General features: G+C 43.1%; 1 protein-coding gene across 35 annotated transcripts in view; it reads right to left on the bottom strand.

The window, feature by feature from the left end:
* The window catches only part of Dst (dystonin), a 434,856-nt gene that overhangs the window by 19,810 nt on the left and 401,012 nt on the right, over nucleotides 1-14,034 (bottom strand). For all 35 annotated transcript variants that reach the window (XM_076558433.1, XM_076558438.1, XM_076558418.1 and 32 more), the window contains 6 exons: nucleotides 13,653-13,859; nucleotides 11,132-11,251; nucleotides 6,964-7,133; nucleotides 3,785-3,944; nucleotides 2,103-2,297; nucleotides 1,464-1,592 (listed from right to left, as the gene is read on the bottom strand). In XM_076558433.1, the coding sequence (XP_076414548.1) occupies nucleotides 1,464-1,592; nucleotides 2,103-2,297; nucleotides 3,785-3,944; nucleotides 6,964-7,133; nucleotides 11,132-11,251; nucleotides 13,653-13,859 (981 nt within the window). The remainder of the gene's footprint in view (nucleotides 1-1,463; nucleotides 1,593-2,102; nucleotides 2,298-3,784; nucleotides 3,945-6,963; nucleotides 7,134-11,131; nucleotides 11,252-13,652; nucleotides 13,860-14,034) is intronic.

Raw genomic sequence — 14,034 nt, 5'->3', positions numbered from 1 at the left:
GCAGAACAGATACTTCCATTAGCGGTTGGTACTTGCTGGGCACAAGGTGTCGGGGACATTCATTTACTGTCAGGGTTACAAACGTAAGTTAAGAGTTTCAATCTGGGTGAGGGATTTGGTGCTGGCTGGCTGTCGGCCCACAGTGATATACACTAGATTTCTAAATACTGAGCTCAATCTAAAGTTCACCGTAAGCCTGCCACCCTTTTCCTACTCTTACAGTCTGGCCTCACATGGAAACAGGGTACAATGCATTGCACCCCTCCAGGTAATGCCACGCAGGCCTGCATCAATCTCAACAGCAAGGCAATGTTTCCTTGCTGTACCCAGCTAACCCCTCCCTGAGGAAGGGCAGTCATCACAGTAAGAATCGGATGATGTGATGATACATGCTAGGCTAGAATGATGCACTTCCAACATGACCTCGGAAGGCAGGGTTATTAGGTGGTGCTGAAGAAAATCTTCCAAGTTAATCGGAAGTGCGGGCATCAATACTGCACAGGGCGTGAGCAGTGCAGATTCCTGGCTGTCCCTGACAGTCCTGACAGTCAAAGGTTAGAACACGTCTGTTACGTGGACCACTCTCGGGAGGTTCGGCCAAGTTCCAAGCACAGCTGCAGAAATTAGCTCAGCTGGGCTTGATAACTCGATGGCTACAGTTTTTCCTGGTTAGTTGTTTAACACTATGAAATTAATGCTTTGAGTTTATAATTTAAATGCAGGTGAGTTCTTATAAACATTTTTATAAGGCTCTTGATTAAAAATGAGAAGTGGGCCCGGAGAGAGTGCTCAGTGAGCAGAGTGGGGGCTTCAAGCCTGAAGCCCTGAGTCCGAGCCCCAGAATCCACACGACAGAAGTTAAGAACAAACTCTTTCAAATTGTCTTCTGACCTCTGTAAGCACAGGGTGGTCCATGCAACACGCGAGATATAAATCAAGTCAATAAATACAATAAATTAAACCCCCAACGTGGAAGATGCTTAAGAATAATATTCTAAGGCTTTAAGTGAGTTGCTTATTTTGGACTATAAATGCCAAAATTATTAATGTACAATTCTAGTGGGATGCTTTGTAAATGCCAAGCTGTTCATTAAGGAAGCTTCATTCATTCTTGAAATACACATAGAAGTGTGACAAAATGGACTAACTCTGGTCAGAATCCAAATGATCCTCTGGAAAAATCAATGTGCAGCCTAGAGAGAGAAAACAGAGTGCCTAATTCTACAATGACCCCTTTCTTTCAAAAGGGAATCGAAAAAGACAGCTACCTACCTAGGTGTGTAGGTCTATGGACAGGTGCGTAAGCTGGGAGGATAGGGACACGTTCTCAAATGGACCAGATGGTCAATTTCTTCTCAGGAAGGAAAAAAATTCTTGCACTTGCTATGTGCAGTCATGGGCCTCTTCTCTTTATCTCCTTTATTTTCTCATGTTGTTTTACTCACCAACTGGAAATTACTCACTTTATGCTGATCAATGAGAGTCCGGAGAGCATCCTCATCATCCGGGAGAGCACCGTGGAAACGCAGTGTTTGCTCTGCTTCCGCCAGCCACTCCAGGAGGGCGTGGACCACAGAGTGAAATTCCTCTGCCTAACAGTTAACACATACACACACACACACAAAACAAAATATTCCATATACCTGTTAGTAACATTTACAGAACTGTAAACATGCCCCACTCCATGACAAAAGTCTTAATTTTTTAAATTAAAGTCTTAATTAATTAATACGCACATTACTCCCGTTAAGAAAATAGTGACGAATGTCACTGTATTTTACAAATAACAGGAGAGATGTGATACACCAAGAAGGCCTACAGGAAGACTAGCTCACCATCCCTGAAGCTTAGCATTAGTTGAGTGGCAGCTAGTCAGGTTTCCAAGCTGAGACATCACTCAAACAGGACTAAGCAGAGATTAGCAGATACCCCTGCTAAGTACTTTAAGTTTTTAAAGTAGGAAGCAGGAAGACGGGTCCAGACTTCCTTGATGACCAATAGGGAAAAGGATGAGGATGGGACCCCTGGTCTACCAGAGCCGTCCTTGCTGAAGTTCCCGGACTTCACTGACTACACCTAGCTATCGTTTATGTGGACTTTACCTGTCGCAGGGCTGCTTCTAACCGCGTCTGCTTTGATATAGAAAGTGCACACACAGTCTCCCAGCGGGTGCTTAATTCCTGCATCTGGACCTTGACCCAGGAGGAGTCATCCCGGCTGCCTTCTATGAGCTCTCTGGCCGAGCGCTTCAGTGCCTGCACGCTGCTGGTCCTCTTCCCCAACTCCTTTTGGAAGACCTACGGAAACCACATTAACTCTGACCAAAGTTCACTTTTAATTACAGAACCCAAATGGCAATGCACTGTTGTAAGATACGTATGTATATAAAACACTACATATACAGGCCTATAGCCTCCAGATGTATATGACCACATTTTTGGCAGACTCTTCACAAGGTAAGAAGTAACTCATGGCTCCTCTTTGAGGACTTAACACTGTCTCAGATAGATGTTTTTATATCCAGTAACATTCTCATAAGGGAACAGGAATTTTTTAAATGGCATATATCAGATGTAAATAATGGCAATCTGCCTTCTCAATTTCAATTACACACACACACACACACACACACACACACACACACACACACACACACACACACACACAGAGCAGCAGCAGCAGCAATTCCTTTTTTTTCTGAGTCATATAGTGGAGGATCCCAAGTCCTCTCAGGTCATCAGTGTGGTTGCCACAGCATGCATGCCAGCTACCTACTGTTCTGAGAGACAAGTGACAGAGACCGAGGACACATTACTGGGTCCAGAGAGAATAATGAATCCAACCGAGTCATGTGGTCCTTTCTTCTATTAACTAGCCTTTTCCCCATAGCACCTTAAGCGTCAACCCATGCTTTCACAGTTTAGGGGACTAAATTATGAGCTGTTGCCTCAGTGGGAAGTCTTTGGGGGCTCCTACCTCCCTCTCTTAATTTAGGGATAGTTAAAAGTGACATGCCATTAAAAAGCATGGCTTCTTTGGACCACTCTAGGACGTGAAGTTGAGCCCAGGACTCTTCATTCTTTAACCTAAGTGTCTGTATATAAAACCAGATATTCAGATAACCAGTTTTCTATCTACAATAAAATTGTTTTACTTTTCAAAAAAAAAAAATCATCCCCAGAGGGAGCTTATCCAAAGCAATCCAAGCAGACTGCGGTGACCAGTGACAGGCTTCGGTCTGACAGTGTTCAAGGGTATGCAGCTTCAGACAGACATACCCACGATCAATACACACAGAAGGCAAATATCTACATGTTCACTCGGGACAGGACTCTCCAATAGTTTCAAAGTGGACTTTCCAAGGTCCTTTACAGAGTAAATTTATTTAAAATAAATAAATCCTCCTTGGGAGTGTCCCAGATCTGCACACCTAGGCGATGACTTCCTTCCAAGTCACTAAATGAATGGTTTTGAATTTTATCACGTAATTGTTTGAATGAAGATCTAAAAAGGGCCATGAAATGAATTACATTTCAAGTCTAAGGAGACATAGATCAGGTAATTAAAAGAAAAGCATTTCATTGATTAAGCAACTGCCTCCACCTCCATCACTTTTAAAGATGGCTTCCTGATCTGCTCAATCCACACATTTCAGTAGGAAGAGAGTGATGTAGTAAGACACTCTCCCAGTCTGAAAAGGCTGCTATAACTGCTTGTATTCTTTTCAATACTGTGAATAAATAACTAAACAACAAAATAAAAAGAAAGCTCTGGATTGCAATACCTTGTGATTATCAATCAGGTTCATCACTAAATCAATGTCTCCATGGACAGGCTGGTCTTCTGCCAGCTGGGGCTCAACTCGATACAGCCAATCAATGAGGGCCTGCAGGGCATCTGTGAATTGTCCAGAAAATAATAGGGCCTCCTCCAATTTGTTTTGTCTGGGAAAAAAGGAGATAAATTAGCTTTCTGAAATTCCCCAATGATGGTGGGGGGTCCTGAAGCGGAAGAGTGAGTTGTCTTCACTGTTTCCTCTGCTCTCCTTAGAAAATACTTTTCTCTTTTATTCCTTTAAGTACATGCCTGGCATCTATTCCAGGAAAATTCCCTTAATCCCATCACTGTAAATCACCGACCCTTCTAGAGTCTAAATTAACATATGCATTTTAAAAAGCTTTATTTAAAGGATTTGTTTATTTACTTGTATGTGTGGAGCCGCCTAGAACAGGACCTTTTATTTCATCTTGATACAGGCTGAAAATCTATAATCCACACTCCAAAATTAAAAACGTCCCAAATCTGAAAATTTTCATCACCAGCACGATACCACAGAATCCCATACAATAAAACTCTACACCATATATGCTTTTACTAAAAACTTAAAAAAAAATTGGCTTTCTAATTTTAGCCCTGTGGCCTTGGGATCCTGTGAGGAAGAAACATGGTGGAAGATCAGCCTCGGAGATTATGACAAGACTGAGTGACTCCATACTGTGAGTCAAACCCAGGACTGCTACCTCCCAAAACACATCATCAAGAGAAAGCCACTAAGGAGGCTGTCACACACCACCATAAAAGACACCCATCCCAACAGATGAACAATTCTCAACAGAGAAATACAAGAAAAATTAGTTGGCAGCCTCAGTAACAGATTAGATCAGGCAGAAGAAAAAAATAACAGAGCCCGAAGACATGTCTTCTGAATTGTTAGTGTCCAACAGGAAGAACCAAAGAGAAGTAGAAAACCGTGGAGAGAAAATGCAAGAGCTCTGGGATACCCTGGAAAAATGAAGTGTTCCAGTCATGGCATAGCTGAGGAAGAAGAGCTACAGGCCCGGGACACAGAAAACCACTTCAGTAGAACGACAGCAGAAAACGTCCCACACCTTGGGACATGGACATCCAGGTACAAGAAGCATTTAGAACCTCAAACACACATGACCACAGAAGTACGTCACTGTGACATACTACATTTAAGTTGTTAAAAGGACAAAGAAAGAATATCACAATCTGTGAGAGAGAAATCTCTAGTCACACGTAAAGGTAAATACAGTAGCCTAACAGCAGAATTCTCAGAAGGACTCCAAATGCCAGGAGGGCATGATATGGTTTATTTTGGGTCCTGAGAGAAAATAACCCACCAACCAAGACTGTTGTACCCAGCAGGTTTATCCTTTACAGTCAAAGGAGTCGTCAGGACCTTCTGTGGTAAGGGAACTCACCACCGCTAGACCAGAAGCACACCAGATGCTTAAGGGAATCCGGTACCCAGAAACAGAAAGAATTTGGTAAACACCGTCACTGAGAACATGAATACATCCCGCTAGGAGAAGACACGTGCCAATGAGGAAGAAAATAATACCTGTATACAGTAACACGTACAAGGGAAAGAGGAAGAAATAAGCAAACGACATTCAAAGCTACCAGGAGAAAACCAGAATGAGATGTAAGTTTATGTGCCAAGTGTTGGAACAGCACCTGATTTTCTAAAAACCAAACACGACTAGACATAAAAAGGAGATTTAGGCCCCACTGCAACAACAGGTGACTTTAACACCAAGAACAGCTTTGCATGACAGGAGAAAACATCTTCAAATCACACGACAGCACAAACAACTTCATGTGTCCCAGGAAACCTAAGCAAAACCACACTGGAGCCAAAGCAAGCCATCAAGATAAAACACTTCAGGATGCTGGCACAGGTGGACTTCCGAGATAAGACTTCAGAAGCAGAGAAAACAAGAACAGACACCTGGTATTACATCCGAGGTTCTGCCCAGCAAAGCAGACAGTCTTCACCCCCTCACCTACAGAGTGAAACAGTATGTACTGGTTTGAATGAGAATGGAGCTCACAGGTTCTTATCTTTGAATACTTGGTCCCTAGCTGGTGGAACTGTTTGGGAAGGATTAGGAGGTGTGGCCTTGTTAGACCTGTGGCCTGGCTGGAGGTGACGTGTGGCAGTGGGCTTCGAGGCTTTAACAGATATTCCCGGTGTACCGCTCTCTGCCTCCTGCTTGTGGTCTGAGATGTGAGCTCTCAGGGTTCCTGATGGCACACTTTTGCCCCACCATCATGTACCCCACTCCTCTGAAATTGAAAGCCTAATTAAATGCTTTCTTTTATTAAAAATACAAAAAAATAAAAAAAAAATCACCCCAGGTTATATATGAAACATATAATTTCAAATTTAGACTAGACTCTCAAGATATTTTATGGTATATATTCAAATATTCCAAAATCTGAAGGAAAAAAAAAACACTGAAATCTGAGTATTTCTGATCTCAAGCCTTTTGGATAAAAATACTCAACTTCTCTGACAAAAGTAACTAGAACTAACGGCCAATGAAGAGTCTGAAATGCAGGGTGTTCAAACTTTTATACTACTATTGTACGTTCTTAAACAGACCTCACAAAAGTCATTGGGACAAAGGAAGGTTGGACGTCTGAGGGAATGCTGGGTCAGATCAGCGCTGCCTTGCATGCCACCTTACGGAGCCCGTTTTATGATATCCAAAAGCAAGTTCTTACAGGGAGTGAGAAAGAGAAATGATAAAGCTCTCACTTATATTCTAATATAACTATTCTATGAGTTATATGGAAATTAAAGGAGCAAACACGGTCGATCTGGGAGTCAGGCACGGGGGTACTGCCTGCAATCCTGGCACTTGAGAAGCTGAGAAAGGAGGAACAGTGTAAGTTCAAGGCTAGCCTGGGCTACACAGTAAATTAAGAGGCCACTAGAATGCAGTGTGGGACTGTAAGCAAGCAAGTAGACCTAGTTAAAAATAAATAGCCGGACAGCCTCTTCAGTACAGGTGCTGTGTGAGTGGGTATTTAGGAAAAACAGATATTCCTCACCCAAAGGACTCTGAGGTCCACAAACTACCTCTGCAAACCCCCTACTGTGCATCTGAGGCAGGTCTACAAAGTCACCAGCTGCCTGAAGGAACAGCCTACCTTTCCACAGACTTTCCACATATGGTGTCCCACTTGTCCCTGAGTTCACTCAGCATGTTGTCCAGCTTCAGGTTGTCATCAGCCAGTGAGGTTTTCTCCTTCAGGGAACGTCCAGTTCGATTGGTGGTATCATAGACAGAATGTTTACCTCCGAGTGATTTCTGAAACTCCTACATATTTAACAAGAAAAGAGTAAGTTTCTGCTTGGAACTATTTGTTTACCAATAGGTAAAAAGTGTTAAGAACAGGATCTTCTTTAAGTCTGAGCATTTGGTCATTTGTTCCCAGCGTCATGACCAGTCATGAATCTCCACATTAACTGTCATTCACTGCAAAGAGAAGCTTCTTTGCTCAAGGCTGAGGGCACTGCTAGCCTTTGGGTATAAATATAAATATTAAGGAGGCACTGTGACATGTCCATTTAATGAAACAAATGTAGTATGTTCATCTTTTGTGTCTATGACCTCTGAGCCATGGGTCTTTGACCAGTTCCCTACTAAGAGACCTCATATCAACTCTCAACTCCGCTGGTTACTCCCATACCAGTCATACCACTATTGCATCGGTAGGCATATTCTGCCTGGCAAGTTGGTGTTGTAGCATGCAAGTTGCATATGACTCCCTCCAAGTCCCCCAAAAATTGTGGAAGAGAGGGCAGAAAGAATATGAGCTGGACAATGGGGAAGAGGGCCATGAAGCATTGTCTTATGGGTATGAAAAGTCATGGCATGCATAAACTCACAGCAGCTGCAGTTGCTTACACAGGATTTGCACAAGGCTAAAACCCAAAATGTAAATATTTAGTCACAGGTTGGGGAGGGGCCCATGAAGCATGCCCCAATCTAGGGGAGTTATTGGTAGGAGAGGAACACTATTGGGGGTGAGGAAGTCACTGCCTTTAATAATGTAACGATTGAACTGTTATTCATGATCCACTGGCTAGATCTACACTCACGTCCTCATGGGTGGCCCTTGTTAAACCCAGTGGGTCACAAAGCAAAAAATAAAAAGAAAAGTGTGAAGGGGACTTGGTGGGAGCAGGGAGGTTTACTGGAGGTAGGAGAAGCATGAGAGAAGGTGAAGATAAGAGTATAACCAGAATGTAGTGTAGAAATGTTTGAAATAATCAAAGGACAAATCACTTTCGTTTAAAGAGGCATCTCTAACAAATGGAGGCCTGGCAATGGAAGACATCAGCAGGCAATCAAGCCTGATAACAACATTGTTCTGTGCAGGGATATCCGAGGACAGAACAGAATCTTAAACCTGACAACCCAGGGCTTGTTCTTTCTCTTAGAAGCTCAGGAACCCTAAGAGTATCTGTTATTATCAAGAAAATTTCAAAGCAAAACAAATCCTTTATCTTTTTGTTTGTGGAGATGGAGATTTCTAAAACCAGGACCTTGTGCAAGGTAGTTGACCATGGAGTTACTACATCCTCGGCCCAAATATTTTTGGAGATATAAACCATAAGCTCTGCAATAACCGTGATAAAATGGAACTGCCAATCAATGACTGAAAGGTTTCAGAGAGGAAAACGTGGCCACCTATGCATGAGTCCAGCCTGGACAGGGCGATCAGATAATGTAAACCTACTATAGGTTTATGTTGTTGTCAGGCATCCTTGTTACCTAATGTGGATAGTCACAATGAGGATACAGGTAATTTTGTCTGTGAGCTAGGAAGTCAGAACTGCCATTCTAGGGTCTGATGGTTAGACCCTTTAGAAAACCTTGATCTGTTCTCTCCAGCTGTAAAAAGTCTTATCTCCATCTTGAAAGAGTGTTAGATTACTTTTCCAGGATCAAATAGCTATCATGCTGTGGTCATTTGAATGTAATTGGCCCCATAATCTCACAGGGAGTGGCACTATTATGAGGTGTGGCTTTGTTGGAGGAAGTGTGCCATTGTGGGGGTGGGCTGTGAGGTTTCCTATGCTAAGGATACTGCTCAGTGTCTCAGTTGACTTCCTGATGCTTGCAAGATATAGGATTCTCAGCTATTTCTGCAGCATCACATCTGCCTGAATGCCATGCTCTCTGCCGTGATGATAACAGACTGAACCTCTGAAACTGTAATTATATGTTTTCTTTATAAGAGTTGCTGTGGTCATGGTGTCTCTTCACAGCAATAGAAACCGTAACTATGACATGTACTAATGTACCATCTATTTGGTACCACTCTTTATCTGTTAGTTATGGTTTTCATGTGTGTATGTATGTATGTATGTGTGTATGTATGTATGTATGTGAGGAAATGAATTATATTCTTTCCACACAACTCAATAGTACTTATAGAACCAGGACTGTGTTTGTGGATCTCTCAGTGCCATTTCCTAGCTAGCAGGTATTTGTAAGTATTTACAAAAAAGAGTAGAAAAATGAGACCACTGCTGCTGAAGGTGCACTCTCAGGAATAAAAAGAGAGAAAGGTCCACTTCGTGCAGACTTTCTAAGCTCATGGGACAGCAAGGTGACAGCACCAAAGTGACTTTCAATGCTGGCAGCACACTGGAACCACACCAGATTGTGAAGTGCTAGGTAATAGGTATCACCACGCTCTATAGCAGTGGTCCTCAACCTTCCTGATGCTGCGACCCTTTAATACAGTTCTTCATGTTGAGGTGACCCCCAGCCATCACTAAATACAGATGTAGTATTTCACTGCTACTTCAAAATTGTAATTTTGTTACCGTTATCAATCATAATGTAAATATCTGTTAGGCAGGATGTCATGTGACCCAAAAGCTGAGAACTGCATCAAATCTGAAGGTTATAACTACTCAGTTCATTTTTATTGCATTTTAAAAGCTACTCTTTAAATGTTTTCAGACAAACAAGTTATTTATTTAGTCTAGTAACAGGTGGTAAACGCATCAGGAAAAATTTAAGAAAGAACACAATTATAGTACCCCACTGTTTTTACAGTCTGTGTTTCCGTGTTATTCTGAGCAGAATGCTTGTGTTTAGAACCAAAGCGTTGACATGGATGGCCTCCACACAGCAGACACATACTAAACAATTATTCGAGTACAGACAGACTAGAGCTTTCGAATGACAGAAGACCTCCAATGCTGGTAAGGAAGGTTTTTCTTTAAAATTGTTTTTATGGACTGTCTTAAGATATGTCTTGGAGAAATGGTAGACAGTGATAATAAATAACGTCGGGTAAAATGGAGACTGTAATATTCTCTGCATATTCTTTTTTTCTGGGTTTCTCTAGCTTTAAAATGCAATGCCACTTTTAAATTTAAGTAAAGCATTTTATTTTGAGCAGAAGGCTAATTTTTCCATCACAGGAGTATGTACGATGCTGGCTGCTGTGGCAGCTCACAGGAAGAAGCCATCAGCAAAATGAGCCAATGATAAAGCCTAGTCTGCCAGAGGGCACGTGTTTCCTCCTCATCCCCTGATCACGACCCTCTTGGTCGTGATTCACAGAACACATGTGAAGTCGATGTCTAGATTTTTTGAGGAAGATAAATCTTAAACTATCCTACAATTTTCTCGTCTTTTAAAACGACCATGTTCTTCTAAGCAGTAATTTACATGTAGAGGTCTGAAATTGCAACACTATTCACAGTAATGAGGCTCAGCTGCTCACCCCACACCTTCACCCACATGACCAGTGGCCACTTCATAGCACACAGGCACAGACACAAAGGAGCTGAGCAGAGGAGGTAGAAACACTCTTTGAATGACTCCTGGAAGGAGTACAAAAGGAAAATATTTTTTGAAACACTGTTTCTACATTCTTCTATCTCATAAAGAAGCTGGTAAGTCTTTGAGAGAAGGAATGGAGTTTTACACACACACACACACACACACACACACGCACACGCACACGCACACGCACACACGCACACACGCACACACGCACGCATTCTTGGATACTGTCAACTTTTCCACACACCTCTGCACCTGACTCTGTACACCTTAAACTCCAGATTTTTCTCCGAGGTGGGACTGTTGCTTTAAAGAATGGTAAGTTAAGAGGGCCACCACAGAAAGCTGAAACGGCGGTGCTCAAGTGGTTCTGAACCATAATGTCAATCTTTTTTTTTGGGGGGTGGGGGTGGTGTCTTGTGATGAATACACACACGGACAAGGAAGAATTAATGGTGGTCTTGAAATGCACACTGAGTGTGCTTTTTAAACGAGAAACTCACCTTGTGCTGTGCCAGCTGTGTTTTTATTTTGTCTGGATCATTGGCGATTTCCAGTTCAGAATCCAAACATTTTTCTGACTCGTCCAGCCACTCCATTAGTTTACTCCAAGCTTCGTGGAACTGGTAAAGAGACCCACGTTTACTCAGAAAGTGGTGAAGTACACAAGGGTTGAAATTTAGTGTATTATACGACAGTACCGATCACCAATGGATATACTAGAAATCATCAATTCAGACTTTCCCCTGAAGGCACTGGGTAATGTGTCATTAGCCAACTGCACAGTGGCCTGCTCCACTGGACACGTGACTGTGGCCTGCGGTCATGCGGCTGTAATTCAGTCAGCACACCAGCTTACTGAGTCCAGGAAAGAGCCAGACAGTTAAGGAGCTCTGGGGACCCCACCACCATACTGCCTCCTTTCGCTCAACAGTTAACATAAACTCTCAGGAAATATCTGTTTTGATTTTTGTTTCTCTGTCTCTTTACATATCTTGAGATTTTTCTCTGTGCTAAACTCCTATGTTAAGAAAAAGAAAGAAAAGAAAAAAGTCCAACACTTGTGAATTATTCTTTAAACGTGGCAAGAACAAAAAAGGCCATCTCCCTTCACTCCAGGGGGCAGACTAACAAATCACCCCTGCTCTCAGCGCTGACCCACCCGAGTGGTCCGATACATACGCACAACCACTGCCACGCTAGCATTCTGCCGATGTTTAATTCTGTTTGCCAACCAGGCGCTTGGAAACATCCTGGGTCAGCACATGTTTGATTCTAGCCAGTTTATCTTCTGTTTATCTTTCAGAAGAGCAATCAGATACAAATTCTGGATGCCAGTTTCGGAACTGGTCACACGGCATTTCTTATAATAAATTTAAATAAAGAGCTACATAACGAAAGCTAAAGAAATAAGCATCACATCCCCGTACACCCAAACCCATTGATAATGAAGTAACAAAAGCTGTACAACCTACAACAAAGATGTGTGAATTAATGCCACCTCCCATAGCCTCCTAATTAATTTAACTACTCTAACTCATAGCGGCACGAGTCACATGGACTCACAGGCTGCAAGAGTGCACTAGAGAGCACACATCACAGACTCGGCACACATCACCCTGCCCAGCACATCCCTCACACGGCGCCAATCAATTTAAATGTAAAGGAAAAAAAAAAAGAGCCAGGACAAACTCATGATAGTCAGAGAGCTACAACCAGTACATGAGTCAAAACTCGGAAGAGGAGAGGCATGACAGGAACAGCCTGATGGGGTGACAGGTAGTTTGGCTCTCAAACAGGTGTACAAACAGCTGCTGAGTGTGTAAATACACGGGCCTGGACGCTCACCCAACCTCCAAGGCGATGCCCAAGCCCCAGAAATAGGTCAAAGGCTACCCATTCGCACTGGAAGCAGGAACACAGAAAGCTGGTCAACAAGAGGAGACCCTAACATTGGTTAAAGGGAGAAATGGCGAGCGGCGACTAGCATCTGGCAAGGCTCCGTCAATTAGCCGTTCATAACTCCAGAAATAACTTCGGAGAGGAATATGTTGGGTTCGGAATTAACATTGTCTGGCAGAACCATTAGAGACTGATTCTATTTCAGAGACCAAACTCCTTACTCAGGAAGGGCTTGAGATATTTCTAAAGCCTTTAAATTCATACTGCTAGCTTTAAACACCAAAGGCCAGAATCCTGTAAACACCCTTTGGCATCACCAGTGAGCCCAGCTCTCCAAACAACACACTCCAACATTACCAATGCCAGACAACAGGAGCCGGATGAGGCAAAGGTAGAAACCACAAAATTCAGCCTCAATATTACATCGCTTCTAGGAAAAAAAAATTAATTAAAAAATTCTCTGCCAAATAAGGTGGCTACATCCCCAATGGACAGAAAGATGTGTAATTTTCCTCTTGTCTGTGGTTAGTTTGGATGAATGTTAGTTAATGACAGGTTAAGAGAGAATGGAAAGCTCTCGGTGAGGTTTGTGAGAGTCCCTAAATTAAACCAAAAGCAGCCCCCAGAGATTCAGATAATTAACTTCAAGTGGGATGGAGCTATACCAAAATCTTTGGGAAGAGAGGGACGTCAACAAGAGTGTGTCCCTCAGGAGGCACTGGGGAGGCCGTAGGTCTGGTCCTCAGCTCTGATGTGACCGAAGCTTGGCTTCCAGAGCCTGCAATAGAAGAGGGTCTGGTGCCCCTGTCTGAGTAGGAGACTAGAGGTTGAAAGGAAAGGGGAAAAATAAACACACTGCAAAACAAAAAGCAGTAAGTTCGTAATGGGCCTTGATGATCATCTATGAAGTTGAGCTATTGATAGCTTCTCAAGATGAGTCCCCATGGCCCATCGTGGCTGCCAGGACAAAAAGGTGACGTCGTTGAGAGTCCAAAGGCAGGCCCATTTGGACTCGAACACCACAGCTTCTCAATGTTACAGTAAAAGCCCCACGATAGCACATTTTTCACAGCTTCAGCTCCCTGATTGCCAAGGTCAGAGAACACAACCCAAGGTCACTACCTGTTTGGCCCTCTTCCTCGCGTCGTCCAAGGACCTTCCTCTCTCCACTAACCGCTGGACCACCTTCTCCCACCGACTCTGCACGCTGATGAGCAGGTTCTTGATGAGCACCACATCCTGTTTCTGACTGAAGTACTTCAGGTGGGTCCCAGTTTTGTCTAGCTCTATTATCTGCTCACGGTGAGAATTCACCTCATTGGCGAAGACCTTTCCCCACACAAAAAAGGAACATAATTAGAAACAAGGGGAAACGGACTGACTTTGAAAGTGTACGCCTGTCACGATGCTTGCGGTAAAGGACAAAGAGAAGTTCTCAGGTGGGGAGGTGAGGGGTGAACCCAGGAGGAACAGGGTGGGGGGCAAGCGTATAGGAATGTGATCA

This window comes from Peromyscus maniculatus, chromosome 21, assembly GCF_049852395.1.
Source record: "Peromyscus maniculatus bairdii isolate BWxNUB_F1_BW_parent chromosome 21, HU_Pman_BW_mat_3.1, whole genome shotgun sequence".
NCBI lineage: Eukaryota > Metazoa > Chordata > Mammalia > Rodentia > Cricetidae > Peromyscus > Peromyscus maniculatus.
The sequence above is the reverse complement of the archived record's forward strand: the minus strand, read 5'-3'. Positions and strand labels throughout refer to the sequence as shown.